At 44.1% G+C, this 18,368-nt stretch overlaps 2 protein-coding genes across 2 annotated transcripts in view; one reads left to right on the top strand and one right to left on the bottom strand.

The window, feature by feature from the left end:
* LOC143809598 (uncharacterized) overlaps positions 1–18,368 on the top strand; it is a 31,673-nt gene that overhangs the window by 5,316 nt on the left and 7,989 nt on the right. The window contains exons 2-3 of the mRNA XM_077292643.1: positions 1,628–1,690; positions 14,204–14,380. Coding sequence (XP_077148758.1) covers positions 1,648–1,690; positions 14,204–14,380 — 220 coding nt within the window. The 5' untranslated portion in view covers positions 1,628–1,647. The remainder of the gene's footprint in view (positions 1–1,627; positions 1,691–14,203; positions 14,381–18,368) is intronic.
* Positions 2,639–10,799, bottom strand: LOC143808958 (uncharacterized). Its single transcript, XM_077292135.1, has 5 exons — positions 9,713–10,799; positions 9,204–9,399; positions 8,887–9,049; positions 6,759–7,154; positions 2,639–2,747 (listed from the first exon to the last, which is right to left on the bottom strand). Exons 1-5 carry the CDS (start codon positions 9,854–9,856, stop codon positions 2,639–2,641), a joined length of 1,008 nt encoding a protein of 335 aa, XP_077148250.1. The 5' UTR covers positions 9,857–10,799.

Below are 18,368 nucleotides of genomic sequence, written 5' to 3'. Positions count from 1 at the left end.
TGTTCTCCGTCATGTAGTTATGCTCCTCAACCTGGCCCCTTCCTGTAATAATGTCCCACATCCTGGCCCCCATCCTGTAATCCTGTCCCCAACCTATAATAATGTCCCAGGTCCTATAATAATGTCTCATATCCTGGTCTCCATACTGTAATAATGTCCCCCATCCTGGTCTCCGTCCTGTAATGTTCCCCATCCTGGAGGCCATCGTGTAATCCTGTCCCCAAACCTGTAATAATGTTCTGGAGCCTGTAATAATGTCCCTAATTCTGGCCTCCATTCTATAATGTCCCACATCCTGTAATGTCCCACATTCTGGCCCTCTTTCTGGTATAATCTCCCAGATTCTGGGCCCATTCCTGAACTAATTTCCCCCATCATGGCTACGTCCTGTAATAAGGTCCAACATGCTGGCCCCTTCCTGTAGTAATGTTATTCATCCTGTAAATATTTTCTCCCATCCTGGCACCCATCCTGTTATAATGTTCCACATCCTGTAATAACGTCCCTCATCCTGACTCCTTCCTGATATAATGTCCCCCATCCTGTAATAATTTCCACCATCCTGTAATAATGTACCCCGTCTTGGGCCCCTTCCTGATATAATGTCCCCCTTTATGGACCCCTTCCTGAAATATAATAATGTCCCTCACCCTGGCACCTTCCTGTAATAATACTGGGTCACTTCCTGTAATAATGTTCCCTATCCTGACCCCCATTCTGTACTAATGTCCCCCATTCTGTAAAAATGACCCCCATTCTGGACCACTTATTGGTATAATGTCCTCCATTCTGTAATAATAGCGCCCACGGCAGGCACGCCAACGTCAGCTTCCGGCCTCTGATAGGCTGGCGGCCACTATAGCTATTGTGGCAGAAGGGAGCTGGTGGATTTCATCTGAAGGTGCGTCCTCAGAAAACTGGGCTGGTGTTTGCGGACCCCCTGACCCCACGGGTCTAGCTATGATCATTACAACCCTGATCCCCTGATCATAATATCTAAAACCCCTCTAAGATGAGGTGATCTTTATGAAACGTGTGTTCACGGTAACCATTGTATTGGTACACCATTATCCAGCGGTGGAAAATTCTTGTTCAATTTTTATGCCGGCATAAAAGTCATCGTTATCTGCAGCACATCGCCCCGTGTAAATAGGACATGTGCTGCCGATATTACGCTGCTGTATTTAGGGATTGATTGTTCTGTGACCTTGAATTTTCAGCAGCCTGTTTAAAAAATACCAGTGAGCGCTTATGGTCTTGTATTTCATCGGTCATTTAATGGCCTCAATTGGCCAGTGTAAGCCCGGCGTAAGACCCGGCCTATACCTTCAAGCAATCACATGGCAGCACGGTGGCACAGAGGGCTCAAACAGCTTCTAGATACAACAGTTTCTAAGTCTTATCAAGTGCAATTAATGGCTATCAAATGATTGCGTCATCAGTGCTAACGCCCAAATAAAAAAACCTTTATCCAGTTCAGCTCAACAGCAGAACCCATTCTTCTCTGAAGATGGACAATGACTGTAAGACCGCACGGCAGGGCATCTACCGTATACGTACATACTGTATATTTACAGGCAGCGGGATGTGCAGATACATCACTGACCTTGATTTTGTTTCATTGCAGCGGCCAGGTGTGGCATCTTTATGGTCATCTGGTTTGGAATAAGTATTGCTTCAATTGTTGTAGGTAAGATAAAGTAGAGGCAATGTAATCTTTGTATGATGATTTTTCTCATTTATTTTATTACAGTATTGTATTTATTGTTAATAATTGATAGTTTTATCAGTATTTCCTATTTGGTGGAAAGCCAGGAGCCATTTTTATTTTTTTTTCTTCCCTTTTTTTAATCTATTTTTTATTGTACCCTCCTTTTTACGAACCACATTTTTTATTTTCCATTGACATAGCATATGAGGGAGGGATTGTTTTTTGCACTTTTTTGTCCCGCCAAACACAGCTGCTTCACATTTTAAGGGCTTGTTCAGATGGCAGTAATAATTGGACCAGTGCTATCCTTCGTTTTGACCGATGGCATTCATCCCCATGTTATTTCTATGGGACCTTGCACATGTTCGATTTTTTTTCCTTGGAGTCTGGTCTGTCCGAAGAAAGAAGTCACTCACAGCACCTCCAAGTTTGATCCGGCCATGCTAGTCAATGAGTGCGTGGAAAACATCGGACTAGACACAGATGACAGCTGAGTGCAGTCCGATTTCCGTGGCCTGACACAGTGGAGAAGATGGAACAATATTTTTCTCCATCTTCTCCTCATCCGAGAGAATCGGATCACACTATGCTGACACTCTGATCACACCCTAATGGGAGTTTGATCAGAGCATAATTGACCCAATTTTCTCAGATGAAAGAATCCACGTTCGTTTACACCTAGCCTAACCACCGCTGATGTAATATTACATTGTGTAGTGTGTGAAGAGGGCTCACACAGGGCAGGTGCCAGATGTGTTACACAGCTAGCACCTTCCTCTAGTAGAAGCGACCACAGCTAGCTCGGATCAATGCTGATAAACGTCATCTGTCAGCAGAATATCACCCCTTAAACTATTCATATGCGCACGTAGCCCTTTCAAATATAAATACAAGTCTAGCAAGAACTTCACATGGCCAGCCCGTTTCTCAAAAATCAGCGTTTAATTGATGTGTATGATAGATCTGATGCCTTTGTGACTCCAGCTCTATTACCCACTCAGCACCACCGCCTCCTGCTTGTCCACCGCTCATTTGCCTGAAGAAAATACAGTGTAAAAAAAATTGCACGGTAAACGAATTAAAACAAAGAAATCTAAATGACGGAATTGCATTTTTTTTTCAGTCCCCACACCTCAATAGAAAAATCCAATGAAGATGGATCAAAACATCATATGTACCCCAAAATGGTACAAAATAAGAACTACAGCTTGCCACACAGAAAACATATAATTGAAAATAATATAAATCAAATCTGCAACTTGTTGTCCCACATAAAATGAGTCCTCATATGGCTGAGTTGATGGGAAAAAATAAAAAAAGTTATGGCTGCTGGAAGAAGAGGAGGAAAAAAAAGTGCAAAAACAAAACTTGGCTGCAGGGGGATTGGGTTAGTCAGCTTTTCTTGGGAAGTGATTTTTAAAGGATATATCATTAGTCTAAGTCTACGTTCACATTTGCGGTGTGCGCCGCAGCGTCGTCGCCGCAACGCACAACGCATCAAAAACGCAGTAGCAACGCATGGTATTTCAACGCATGCGTCGAAAAACGCTGCGTTTTTTGGAAACGCAGTTGCGTTTTGACCAAAAAACGCTGCGTTTTTCGACGCATGCGTTTTCCTACAGTGAGTCATTCTTCATCACCAAAAAAAAAAAAAAAAAGGGTCTACACACTAGATAAGGACCACCAATGGCTAGAAGAGGGTTGGTGTTATGTAATTGTGTATATATACCCTGGCAGAGATGAATTCCTCCCATTTTGCTGGTATTCATGATGGAGCGTCCCATGGACAGTATCTACATGGATATGGAGATGGAATTTGCCTTGGCTAATGCCTATGCTGTCGCCTGTTTTCATCAAAGGGAAAGGGAAAAACGGAGATGGAGTCGTCGCCGCTTTTGGATACACCCTATCGTGGAAGTCCGGGAGAGCCGTGGAGCATACCATTGCTTGTTTGGCGAACTGAATGACAACCTGGAGAAATATTTCGAATATACCAGGATGTCTCAGGACAGCTTCCGGTATCTTCTGCGTCGGGTGGAAGGATCCATTGGCAGGCAGGACACCCAGCTCCGGAGAGCTATTTCCACAGAGGAACGGCTGCTGGTGACTCTACGGTACGTAGCTGTTTGAATGACTGAGATATGTTCTTCCCTTTGTTTATCTTTTTTTTTATTTTTTTGGGGGTTTGGTATGGTCAAAGTACTTTTATAAATTGCAATGTACTTTAATGTAATTTCTTTATTTATCTTCTTGGCAGTTTCCTGGCTACCGGAGAGACCTTGAGATCACTTCATTTTCAATTCCGGATTGGAGTCTCCACTCTTTCCGGAATTATTGCTGAGACATGCCGCACTTTGTGGGATAATCTCCGGGAGGAATTTTTACCCGTCCCTACTAGTGAAATCTGGGAGGCCAACGCACAGAAATTTGAGGAAGTGTGTTCTTTTCCAAACTGTATTGGTGCAGTGGACGGAAAGCACATTCGGATTACCAAGCCTGCGAAAAGTGGATCCCTTTTCTACAATTACTAAAAATACTTTTCAACTGTGCTCATGGCAATTGCCGGTGAGGACTGCCGTTTTCTCGCAGTGGACATTGGTGCGTTTGGCCGTGCAAATGACTCACGCACATTTAAAGAGTCGGATATGGGCCAAAAATTATATGGCGACAATTTTAATTTCCCACAGCCACGACCTCTTCCCCACACCGAAGGCCCTGCGATGCCATTTGTTGTGGTTGGGGATGAGGCATTCCAAATGTCTGCCAACCTATTGAAACCCTACTCCAGTTGGGGCTTGGACCATACAAAAAGGGTTTTCAATTACAGACTGTCCAGGGCCAGAAGGACTGTGGAGTGCGCCTTTGGCATCCTTGTCTCCAAATGGCGTATATTAGGATCCGCCATTAATCTTAAAATTGAAACAGTGGATGAGGTGGTGAAGGCTTGTGTGGTTCTCCACAATTATATTATGGCCAAAGAGAGACTGAACGTGGAACTTGATGAACCCATAGCCAACCCATTGCCCGATTACCATGATCATCCTCTGAGGACAAGTGTGGAAATTGCGCAGATGAGGGATCGTTTTGCGGCCTATTTTGTGTCAGATGTTGGCCGTGTGTCATGGCAAGATCAAATGGTGTAGTGTTATGTTACTGTTTGACTGTATTCTGGTTTTAACTACACCAATAAATACCTCTACTGTGACTATGCTAAAAATGTAATATAATAATAAACTAATTCTCCAGTAAATGTGCAATAAATGTTATCCGTTTAGGTTGGTTTGGTTATGTGAAATTTGGCATCTACCTATAGTTCACAAATGTAATGTGCCTTATGTAAAAAAACTTGGAACCCTTTCTTTTTAAAATGTTGTTGTTTAATAAAAAATTTTTCTAAGTTTTCTACCCTGCTTCAAAGAACATATTTATACCATACCATATACATATTTATTTGGTTGTCAGATCGCCGTGTATCGTTGTGTTTGACAGCAAAAACAACGATACCAGCGATGTTTTACAATGGTAATCAGGGTAAATATCGGGTTACTAAGCGTAGGGCGGCGCATAGTAACCCGATGTTTACCCTGGTTACCAGTGTTAAATGTAAAACAAACAACAGTACATATACTCATCTCCGCGTCCCCCGGCGTCCGCTTCCTGCACTGACTGAGCGCCGTCCGTAAAGTGAATGCACAGCACAGCGGTGATGTGACCGCTCTGCTGTTAGAGCCGTCACTCAGTCAGTGCAGGGAAGCTGACGCCGGGGGACGCGATTGTGAGTATATGTACTGGTTTTTTTTTTACATTTAACACTGGTAACCAGGGTAAACAACGGAAGCGCGGCCCTGCGCTTAGCAACCCGATGTTTACCATGGTTACCCGGGGACCTCGGCATCGTTGGTCGCTGGAGAGCTGTCACACAGACAGCTCTCCAGCGACCAAATAGCGATGCTGCAGTGATCTGCATCATTGTCTGTGTCGCTGCAGCATTGTTAAGTGTGAAGGTACCTTTACGGTATGTGTCCACGTTCAGGATTGCATCCGGATTTTGTCAGGATTTTTCATCAGTGTTTGTAAGCCAAAACCAGGAGTGGAACAATTAGAGGAAAAGTAGAATAGAAACATATGCTCCACTTCTGCATTTATCACCCACTCCTGGTTTTGGCTTACAAATACTGATGTAAAATCATGACCAAATCCTGATGCAATCCTGAGCGTGGACACATACCCTTAGTGTTTGAAAACACCTCATACACTTTAGTGTTTGTAAACACCTCATACAGCAATGAGAGACACCCAAAAAAAGGCAAATTAAAAATTGTAAAAATAGTGTCTGACATTGCATATATGAGGTGTTTGAAGCACAAAATATGTGTAGACGGCGCACGGCGTGACTTGCCGAGAAGTATACTGGAAAATAAGAACAAAGTTTTAAAACAAACAATTTTTATTGGGGGGAAACAGAAAAAAAAAGGGGAAAGAAACTTAGGGGGTATCAACCTCCGCTACCAGCGGTGAATGGTAAGTCTCTGGTGGTTGGGAACGGGGAGAGGAAGAGGATGCCAGGAGACTAGATGGAAGGTCCAAACCCTCCGCAGGGTATACTGGGGAAACCGGCACATCTGTAGGGGAGGGAGGAGGCAACACAAGCCTTTGCCAGCTTCTTGGTTGGCCCTGGCTGCTCCTGCTGCGGCTAGAGCCCCGACGCGTACTCAGTGTCTGTATTGGAGCAGCCAGAGCCTCCGTGTGTGTCCTCTTCCTTCTTTTTCTCTCTCCCGCGGCAGCTCCCCGAGAATGACGGCTACGGGAGGATGAGGGCCTGGCAGGAGCAGGAGTCGGCGGCACAATCCTATGGTGCCTGTGTTGGCGTCACTCGGCACGTGGACCTCGGTGGGGTGGCTGGAGTGGCTCTGCAGCAGGAGTCGGAGTCATGCTAGACAGCAACGGCACTACGGGCATTGTTGCTGACTGCATGACCCGAGCCTGCTGCAGAGCCCTCACGTAGGCAGTGTTGCAGGCCTGCATCACCGAAATCTGGAGTTCCGACGTAAGGTGTTCCACCATGCCCTTAGCAATGGAACTAAAAAAATGTTTGGCCGGACTCGAGAGCTCGGATTCCATAGTTTCAAGGCGTCGGTCGATATTGGACAGACGAGTGTCCATTTTATCGCTCAACGCCTTGAAACAGTTCTGGAAAACCGTGCTCAAATGCAAAAATTCGGGCATGGCTGGCCTGTCCGAGGCCCGCTGGCGCTGTCGGGAATTCCCGAACGAAGGTGCGCCAGAGGCCTCGGGCAGGGGAACACCTGATGGTCCGGCTGCCGGTTCTCCAGATGGTGGTGCAAGCCTGCTGTCGCTGTGGGAGGGCTGTGACGGGTCAGATGGCGATTCATGAAGGTCCGCTCCTGCGGGGCGAGCTCTCTCGAGGGTGCTGCTGTGTGTCCTGTGAAAAGATTAGGAAAAAATTAGTCTTCAATTAATAACCTATCACATACGCCAACTTCTGTAACAAAATTAACATTACATGACACAACAATACATTACAATCCCCTATCTCTCAGTCTGTGTGGCCTATAATAAATTGCTGATTGTTATCGCCAGCTGACCGTTATGGCTGACGATAACAATCATGGACATACCTACGGCAGAAAATGACTGTTCATTGCCGCTGCCAAAACATTTTTACCGCATACCTCTGTCATCGTTACAAAAAAATTTTTGTCCAAAAATCTTTCTTGACGCTGCCTATGCTGCAAAAATAGTATAACATTTAAGGCCGGTTTCACACGTCAGTGGCTCCGGTACGTGAGGTGACAGTTTCCTCACGTACCGGAGACACTGACACACGTAGACCCATAAAAATCAATGCATCTGTTCAGATGTCATTGATTTTTTGCGGACCGTGTCTCCGTGTGCCAAACACGGAGACATGTCAGTGTTCGTGGGAGCGCACGGATTACACGGACCCAATAGAGTCAATGGGTCCGTGTAAAACACGGACCTCACACGGACATTCTCCGTCTGGGGTCCGTGTGCGTGCAGGAGACAGCGCTACAGTAAGCGCTGTCCCCCCCACATGGTGCTGAAGCCGCCATTCATATGTTCCCTGTAGCAGCGTTTGCTGCAGAGAAAATATGAATAATAGTGTTTAAAATAAAGATCTATCTGTCCGCAGGCCCCCCGCCCCCTGTGCGCCCCCCGCTGTCCTGAAAATACTCACCCGCTCCCACGTTGGCTGTCACTCCTTCCTCTCTGCCCCACGCCTCCTACTGTATGCGGTCACGTGGGGCCGCTCATTTACAATCATGAATAGTCGACTCCGCCCCTATGGGAGGTGGAGCCACATATTCATGACTGTAAATGATCGGCCCCACGTGACCGCATACACTAGAAGCCGCGGCCAGACCAGGAAGCAGCGAGGGAGGCGGGTAAGTATTTTCTGAACAGCGGGGGGGGCGCACAGGGGGTGGGGGGCGGCGGACACATAGATCTTTATTTTAAACACTATTCTTCATATTTTCTCTGCAGCAAACGCTGCTACAGGGAACATATGAATCGCGGCTTCAGCGCGATGCAGGGTACCACACGCGTGGGTACCACACGCTCCGTGTGGTACCCACTCGCCATACGGGCGGCACACGTGTGCCGCACGTATGGCCTACGTGAGTTCCCAGGCACACGGACACGAATAACTCCGGTACCGATTTATTCCGGTACCGGAATTATCTGGACGTGTGGGACAGCCCTAAAGTCAAGATAAAAATTTAAAAATAAAAAAAAAAAGTGACTTTGCTGATCTGATCGCAGGAACGGCCATGACGTTAGGATCATGTGATCGAGACGTCATCATTATTCCTGCGATCAGAACTACCCTGACTCAGAACGTAACCTGTCATGGACTACAAGGACTCATGCTTAACCAAAAAAATTACTAATGGGCTATATACCATTCCACTAGGGAAAAAGTTACGTGGATGGCCAATATGCTACACTGACTACATGGATGGCCAATACACTATGTGCCTGGGAAATATACTATGTGGATACGTGGCTAGAACGTGTACTATGTGGCTGCGATATAGTGGCCTGGCAATATACTATGTGGATGCACAATGTACGTGGCTGGGCAATGTACTATGTGGCTGTGCAATATGGTATGTGGACAAAATACTTACTGTCGGCGGCCAAGGATCGGTCTTAGGAACTGTAGTGCCCTGCTGTACTTATAGGGCACCGACTTGGCCGCAGCAGCACCGCTACGAGATTGCTCCTCCTCAGTACGGAGCCCCTTATTGAAACGGTCCTTCATGGATCGCCATCTGGTCCTCAACTTTTTAACTGTGAATGCAAAGAAAAAAAAAAGGTTACATATTTAGCATTTTAAAAGGATAAAACAACCGTGTGCGATGCAAAGTTTAGGCGTTGATCGCATCACACACGGTTGTGTTTATCCTGGCAAGATGGGTCATAGCAGCGTATCAGCAATACTCACGAAAGTTGCCTTTGTCCTTCGCTGAGGCACTGTCAAAGCCATCCCACAGCGACTTTGCCACCTCTGCCCACAAACGCCTCGACACCACCTGGTCCATGTGCCGGGGGTCACGGCTGTCCCACAACGGGCCACGCTCCTGGATGCAGGAGATCAGGAGGTCCACATCTATACTGTCTCCTTGGTCCCGTTGTGAAACCTAGAAAAATTAGAAAACAAAAAGGTTACAAATATGCAAATATTAACAACCACCAGCACCTGTCATGATATGTACCTTTGCCCTATCCTTTGCCATTTGATGTATGTATATTGATGGTTTCTACACCTGTATTTTGGAATTTTTTTGTGCAGGGAGTTCAACTTTATGTTACCTTCCCCCAATACTTGCTGCCCTGAAAAGCTATATGTAATTAAGCTTAGTAAACATCCCTAGTGAAAGCAGGATGCTACTCAAATGTAATGTTCCTCACAGCAGGATGCTACTCAAAAAAAAAAAATATATATATACTCACTCGCCGGCCTGACGCCACACCTTGGCCCCGAGCTCTCTGCTCCCGCTGTGTGCCTTCCCCCTCACTTGAAGAAGCCTGTAAAAATTGTATACAAAATTTATTGTCAATGCTACAAATGGCAGCGAATAGTAAGCAACTGGACATAATTACTCACCGCACTCCCCCGCGCCGATTGGCTATGCTCAGAGTCACTCGCCATTCTTGCAAGTTTGTTCTGCAATGAAAAAATGAGCAAAAAATCACATCCAAAGCTAACAATGCCACATACAATAAAATAGGCCCAAAACATTAAAACAACCACAATTGACTGTTGACTGATAGGACAATGCAAACTCAAAAAGCGACACCACAACGCCATACATTGCAAGAGAATACAATAGAAGAAACAATACAAGAATAGACCCAAACAAAATTAAGCAAAAATAGACACCTATGTCCAAATTTTTAAATATAAAAACTTCCAAAAAAAACCTTAGAGGAAAAAAAAAAAGGCACAATGAAATAGCAAACTAATGAACGCCATACTTTACAATTACAACAAGACATGATCCAAAACAACACCATCTGGTGACATCTAACCACAGAAATACATCAGAAAAAGGCGAAAAATACCATTCTAGATAATAAGCAATAAACATTACGGGACAACCGCTGTTACAATATACAGCAACCAAAAGAAAAACCATAGTCAAATAGAAAAGAAAACACATGAAATTAAAAAAAAGGGCCCCACCAAAAAAAAACAAAAAAAAACATTATACTACACACTTGGCAATGCAAACAGTCAAGAAAGGAGATATATGCCATACGGAAAACGACGTAAAACCATCAGAGATTAAAAAAAAAAAAAAAAAGAGAAAATACAATTGAAAATAATATAGCAGCACGGAACAATACAATACAAATGAAACATCATAAATGTAGCCCCCCCACCAGCAAGAAAAGACACTCAAGGAAAGAAAAAAAAATGCCAACAGCATAATAAAACACAGCAAGACATGAGCCAAGAAAACGCCATACGGTTACCCCCAACAATAGAAACCAGAAAAACATGCACCAGAAATTTAACAAGAAAAAATCAGCCAAAAAAAAGACATTGACCAACCGCATGACACCAGAACAACCCAAAATCCATTAAAACCAATCCAAAACCAAGCAAGGCCGAAGACAATAAACGCCATCATATAACGCCAGAAGTACATCAGAACCAGATTAAAAAAAATAATAATTTCAATACAACCCACAGTGCCATTACCGTACAATAGCACAGACCAAACATTGCACAAATTAAATCAAAATCAAGAAATAAAACACAGAATAAAAAATATGCAAAGAGAAATATATACTTACAGGTTTGGCAAGCAGATTCTCCTCTCTGTGTCTTGTCTGGATAGCCTTGTGAAAGACAATGGCAACCCCCATTTTTTTTTTTATATATATATAGTGTTTTTTTAGTGTCTAGACAAAGTCTAGACAATGTTTTGCATTTTTTATTTGACAACGCATGCGTCGTACAACGCACCACGACGCAAGTACTTGCGTCGTTTGCGTTGTCAATACAAGTCAATGGGGGAAAAGGGGCATCGACGACGCAAACACGACGCAAACACGACGCATGCGTTTTTAAAAAGGTCAGCGCCGCCCGAAAAATGCAACATGTTGCGTTTGCCGCGCCCTAACAGGTGCGCCCTAACGCCGCATGCGGCGCACAACGCAACACAACGCATGACAACGCATGTACATGCGGCCCCATGCGGCGCCAATGTTAAAGATAGGGCCGCACGACGCATGCGTTTTCTTGCGGCGACGACGCTGCGGCGCACACTGCAAATGTGAACGTAGCCTAAGAAAAGTTAAATCTGATCGTATGCATCACTGAGATCAAGTTTACATTGTTCTTAAAGATCTGTTACCTGTGATATAGGTACAGGGCCTGGACGAGGGGTAGGCACCTGCCTATGGCACCACCTTCTGCCTACCCGAGGGGGGTGAACTTTAAAATCAAAATTGCTGAATGTCTGCGGTCGCCCTACATCTTCCTGGGCCATATCCTGGGCCATAGACATTCAGCACAGTGACGGCCGGGGCGCAAGCACGGAGGTGAGCGATGTCAGTCACTGACACCAGTCACCCCTCTCTCTGCTTGCACTCCAGTTGTCGAGTTGTAGATTCATGCAACACAATTGTTTATGGGGCAGACTTGATATTACAATTGATTGGAGTCTGACTTGATATTACAATTAATCGTTTTACTAAGCTTGGTTCTTGTATTCAAGTACTCTTGTTTCTGGTCATGTATTCATGTACTTATGGCGGCTCGGGTGACATATTCATGTACTGATGGAGGTTCTGGTGACATATTACGGTAATTTACTGATAGTGGTTTTTGGTGATGTAGTCAAGTACTGATAGTGGATCTGTTGATGTATTAATGTACTTATGGTGGATTTAGTGATGCATTGATGTACTAATTGTGGTTCTGGTGACATATTCATGCACTGATGGTGGCTCTGGTGACATATTCATGTACTGATGGTGGTTCTGGTGATGTATTTATTTACTGATGATTCTGGTGCCATATTCATACTATTGATGGCTCTGGTGCTCTAATTATGTACTGAATATGATTTTAGCTTTGTATTCTTGTACTGATGATGGTTCTGATGATGAATATAGCACCAGAATCATCATCACTACATCAATACAGCACCAGAACAACCATCACTGCACGAATATGTCACCAGAACCTGAATGCTTTACCAGAGCCGCCATCAGTTTTGTGCAAGCTGCATTTGTCACACGACAGATGCAAAAACCATCAGATGTATTCCTTTATTTATAATGGGTCTCTATTTATTTTCCATTAGGGCATTTGCCAATTGCTAGACACCTTAGTTGAAACCAAATGGTCGGAATTATGGTTATGCTTTACTATTTTCCATAACCATCCTTGGGTTCTACATTTTAAATATAGGAAGTCAGGAATGAATATCGCTATTTTTCCCCTGTATTATGTAAGTGGTTCACAAAAATGATTGATTCTGTATCTAACTTTGAAATTGCTCTCCCTTTCATCTGCCTCGGGAACCAAAATACTTTGTCCGGCCCTGTGTAGGTGTTTTCTTATTGGAATACATATGATTAGTGCTGTAATGTACACAGCAATGGTGTGTACACGTTGTGATGACTTCCATTTATGGTCCAACACCTTTAAATATTTGATGCAATAATAGATAAAAAGAAGGCAATGAGCTCTATGAATTTGGGGACAAGTCAGGAGAGCTATCTAACTTAGCGAAAGAAGCAAAAAGTCAGGGCTCCATTTTTCTGAGCTCCTCTTATCATGGGTCTAATATCAACTGCTTCCAGCTACAGTAATTTTAAGACAAGACATTATAAGGTGAGTGAATACTGAAGTCTTTGGGCCATATGCCAAAACAGAATCTTAATTTGCAGACACTGTTTCCGGTTATTGCCCCTCGTCAGTGCAAAGTATGAGATCTAATTTGGCTAGGTGAGAGGTTTAAGACTGGGATCTATGCAGTGTCGGACTGGGGTGCCAAGGGCCCACCAGTAATATTGACTTTGGGGGGGCCCACTTTTCACCAGCTGCCCTCATTCACAAATGTACCTATGTAATAATAAACTGGGTAGTTTGGTTAATGAATGAGATGCTGCTTTTTTTCTGTACAGAGTGAATCAAATGAATGAAATACTGCCCATACAGAGGGATTGGGGGCCCACCCGGAGATTGCCCTGTTACCCTATGGGCCAGTCCGAGCCTGGGTCTATGGGAAACCTAAGTTATATGTCAAGGCTCATTAAAGGGTCAATACTGACTTTTAGGATTTCTTGTTCCAGTAGGTGACATTTGAGTTCCAGTCCTTTTCCTCTCTGAAGAGGCAATTTGCATATTTAATTTCCCAGAGGAGCATGCAAGGTGTATAAGTCTCCTCACTCTGACATGCCAGGCCTTGCCTGTCACTCTCCACAAGGAGAAACCTTACCATTTAGATCCCACTCTTAAGCCTTTCACCTAGCCAAATCAAATCTCATACTTTGCATGATAATGAGTACTGCCCTAAAACACCGTGTCTGTAAACTGAGATTCTGTTTTGGCTCTTATCCTAAGTCATTTGGCAAGTCTTGTTAAAGGGTCGATATTGAGTTTTAGGATCGCTGCTTCCAATACATGGCAATGGAGTTCTAGTCCTCTTCCTCTCTGAAGAGGCAATTTGCATATTTATGTATATCTGACAATTTGGCACAATTATTCTGACATTTTACTGGAACATGCGACTAAGAAAAACGTCTGAAAACAGGTTAAAGGACACAAATAAACCACTTTTGATGTTGCACAATATTGATGAATTCATTTTAATATGAATTTGGAGCAAGTACCACAAGACAAAAGCAAATGCAAATAATGAATTGGACCCTTTGTGTTACATTGTTACATCTTTTATTGCTATTTCTTTTGTCATTCTATAGGTGTAATATACAAAGATGACTGTGCTTATCAGCCATATGTACCAATTTATCTGATCGTTAGTGGTGTCTTCGAGGCGTTGGCTTGCCTGATAATTCCTTTGAAGCTTTTCTATGAAAAAGTATTCTATGCTGTAGAAGGTGTCCTTCTAACCTTCTGTGTATGCTGGCTCATCACAGGTTAGTGTGTATTATATTTTCAAAATTTATCCTAACACATCTACCCTTTTCTCAGGATTAAAGAGAATAGGTCATCAGAAAATGACCTGTTGTTTAAATTAGGTTTTTTATATACCATGCATTTTAAGAAAACAAATTGGCAATGTATTTTTTCCCATATAAAATTCTTTATTAAAAATAAAACTTAGAAATCTTTACACTCTGGCAACTGAGCCTTTTTTATTTACACTTCCTGTTTCAGGAAACAACACATGTACATATCCACAATGTATATACTCTGACTTTTGTATTAAAGCATCTAATGAGAGTGTGCAAAGGTCATTGTGAAGTACTAGTATAGAAGAGTAGAAGACAAAAAAAGCGCAAATAGGGTCTTATCCCCAGGATTGTTTCTAATCAATTATGAGAGAACTGCTCACCTGGTGGTACAAAGTAAAGGCGTGTAATTTGTCAGCTGCTGCAGATCCACAGGTCGGCGCTGCGACCTCTTAGAACCGTTATAATAGATGAATGTGGATAAAATCCGTGCTGCTGTGACAAATAATGGATCCAGATATAGTTATAAGATGTTCGGGTGGTTTATTCAATGCGTTTCGAAGCTCATGGCTTCTTCTTCAGGAAGTTTCCACACAAAGATGCCTTTGTGTGGAAACTTCCTGAAGAAGAAGCCATGAGCTTCGAAACGCGTTGAATAAACCACCCGGACATCTTATAACTATATCTGGATCCATTATTTGTCGCAGCAGCGCGGATTTTATCCACATTCATCTACTACATAATTGTCTAAGGGTCACTTCCATCTTTCTGTCTGTCTGTCACGGATATTCATTGGTCGCGGCCTCTGTCTGTCATGGAATCCAAGTCGCTGATTGGTCTCGCCAGCTGCCTGTCATGGCTGCCGCGACCAATCAGCAACAGCCACAGTCCGATTAGTCCCTCCCTACTCCCCTGCAGTCAGTGCCCGGTGCCCGTTCCATACTCCCCGCAGTCACCGCTCACACAGGGTTAATGCCGGCGGTAACGGACCGCGTTATGCCACAGGTAACTCACTCCGTTACCGCCGCTATTAACCCTGTGTGACCAAGTTTTTACTATTGACGCTGCCTATGCAGCCTCAATAGAAAAACAGTTAATGTTTAAAAATAATAAAAAAAATAAAAAATCATTATATACTCACCTTTCCCGCTCCTCGCGACGCTCCGGTGACCGCTCCATGCAAGCGGCAGGTTCCGGTGGCAAGGATGGTATGCGAGAAGGACCTGCCATGACGTCATGTCCCTGGAAGGTGAGTATATGTTTATTTTTATTTTTTAACCTGTGACATACGTGGCTGGGCAATATACTACGCAGCTGGGCAATATACTACGTGACTGGCCAATATACTACGTGGCTCTGTGCTGTATACTACGTCGCTGTGCAATATACTACGTAGCTGGGCAATATACTACGTCACTGGGCAATATACTACGTCACTGGGCAATATACTACGTGGCTGGGCAATATACTACGTAACTGGGAAATATACTATGTGGCTCTGTGCTGTATACTACGTCGCTGTGCAATATACTACGTGGTTGGGCAATATACTACGTGGCTGGGCAATATACTACATCACTGGGCAATATACTACGTGGCTGGGCAATATACTACGTGGCTGGGTAATATACTACGTGGTTGGGCAATATACTACGTGGCTGGGCAATATACTACATCACTGGGCAATATACTACGTGGCTGGGCAATATACTATGTGGCTGGGCAATATACTACGTAGCTAGGCAATATACTACGTGACTGGCCAATATGCTACGTGGCTGGGCAATATACTACTTGGCTCTGTGCTGTATACTACGTCACTGGGCAATATACTACGTTACTGGGCAATATACTACGTGGCTGGGCAATATAATACGTGACTTGGCAATATACTACGTCACTGGGCAATATACTACGTTACTGGGCAATATACTACGTGGCTGGGCAATATACTACGTCACTGGGCAATATACTACGTCACTGGACAATACACTACGTGGCTGGGCAATATACTACATGGGCTGGGCAATATACTACGTGGGCTGGGCAATATACTACGTGGGCTGGGCAATATACTACGTGGACATGCATATTCTAGAATACCCGATATGTTAGAATCGGGCCACCATCTAGTCTATTATAAAGGTCATTGTGAAGGGAGGAGGAGCAGGGTCAGCTGTGATGTCGCCTATTGTGGATCCTGTGTTATCAGCTATGTATGGAGGCGTTACCTGTCATTGTGATCTCCTCCCTCCTTATGTACCTGTGTGCCTTGTTTTTTGCTCATGCTTAGTGTTTAATATTTGTCTATATTTGCCCCGTATTCACATGTAAAGCGCCATGGAATAAATGGCGCTATAAAAATGTATAATAATAATTGTGATTCTGTCTGTGATGATAAGGAGCCTGCTGAAAAGGACAGATAGCATGAATCTTAAAAATCCCCAGTAGACAGAGTGAAAATTGCAAGAGTACTGATTTAGTTTATTAATAATGATTGAGATGTATAAAAAAAATTGTAAAAAATCTTTTAAAAGTATGTTATTTTTGGGGGGACTATAAGACGCACCAGACCAGAAGACACACCTAGGTTTTAGAGGAGGAAATTAGAAAAAAAAATTGAAGCAAAAAATGTGGTCAATTCTGTACTTAATATCCCCTACCCTGGTATATATGGTCCCCTCATCTGCATCCTGGTATGCATAGCCCCCTCATCCCGATCCTGGTATGCATGGGCCCCCACATCCTTATCCTGGTATGCATGGCCTCCTCATCCTCATTCTGGTATGCAGGGCCCCATCCTTATCCTGGTATGATTGGCTCCCATCCCCATCCTGGTATGCAGGGCCCCATCCTTATCCTGGTATGATTGGCTCCCATCCCCATCCTGGTATGCAGGGCCCCATCCTTATCCTGGTATGATTGGCCCTCATCCCCATCCTGGTGTGCAGGGCCCCATCAGAAAAACATTAAAAAATCCAAACCATTACACTTACCTTCCTCTGCTCACTCGCAGCATCTTGTTCTAGTGGCAGCAGCTGCTTTATGCTTGTAAGCAGTGCATGGCAGGGACGTCGTGCGCTGCTTACAAGCTGATGGACAGCTGCCGGAATAATCACTGCTCTCCACGCCGGGACTATGCGCATGAAGGGCAGTGAGTATTCATTGCTCTTCAATAGCGTGCACAGTGTCAATCCCAACTACTTAACAAAAATGACTATTCACTGCCCCCCACTCCCATAGGCGTTGAATTTGGTGAATCTTCATTCTCTTTAGTAGCGGGGAGACATGACCGCCTGGCAGCTACCACTGTGCCAGCTACTAAAGGGCAATGAATACTGCCCTCCACACACATAGTCCCGGCATGGGGAACGGTGAGTATTCCGGCAGCTGTCCTTCAGGGATGTCATGTGCTGCTTACAAGCATAAAGCAGCTGCTGGCACCGGAACAAGATGCTGCGATGGAGCGGAGGAAGGTAAGTGTAATGATTTGTTTTTTTTTATGCTTTTCTAATGGGGGCCAATCATACTAGGATAAGGATGGGGCCATGCATACCAGGATGCTATTAAAGAGAAATTAATATTCATGGCCCTCCACGCCCATGGGCGTGGAATGCAGTGAATATTCATTTCTCTTTAGCAGCGGGCACAGGTGTTAGCCGCAGCTGCCAGCTCCTGCCTCCTGTGACCCGCTGCTCCACCTCTTCCGCTCCCCCACCACAGCCAGAACAGGTAAATCCAGACTATAAGACACACCCCCCATTTTCCTTCACATTTTTGGAGGAAAAAAGCGTCTCATAGTCCAAATAATATGGTACATGTCACAAAATCCTGCTCCCTTTAGGTGATTACTTAGGTTACGTGATCTCATAGTGGAATTTCGGTTTTAAATTCTCCATCAAATTTCAGGACAAATTTGCAGCAAGTCAGCTGGAAAATCTGCATGTTTTCC

This window comes from Ranitomeya variabilis, chromosome 2 (assembly GCF_051348905.1).
Source record: "Ranitomeya variabilis isolate aRanVar5 chromosome 2, aRanVar5.hap1, whole genome shotgun sequence".
NCBI lineage: Eukaryota > Metazoa > Chordata > Amphibia > Anura > Dendrobatidae > Ranitomeya > Ranitomeya variabilis.
Note: the sequence above shows the minus strand (reverse complement) of the source record. Positions and strands in the feature narration are given on the sequence as shown.

Excerpts from the sequence above, each read along its gene's own strand:
- LOC143808958 (XM_077292135.1), bottom strand. The coding sequence starts at position 9,856 with ATGTCCAGTTGCTTACTATTCGCTGCCATTTGTAGCATTGACAATAAA. Across the intron at positions 9,400-9,712 it reads GTGTGGCGTCAGGCCGGCGA|GTTTCACAACGGGACCAAGG; the intron begins GTGAGTATATAT and ends TAATTTTTCTAG. Across the intron at positions 7,155-8,886 it reads CCGATCCTTGGCCGCCGACA|GACACACAGCAGCACCCTCG; the intron begins GTAAGTATTTTG and ends ATCTTTTCACAG.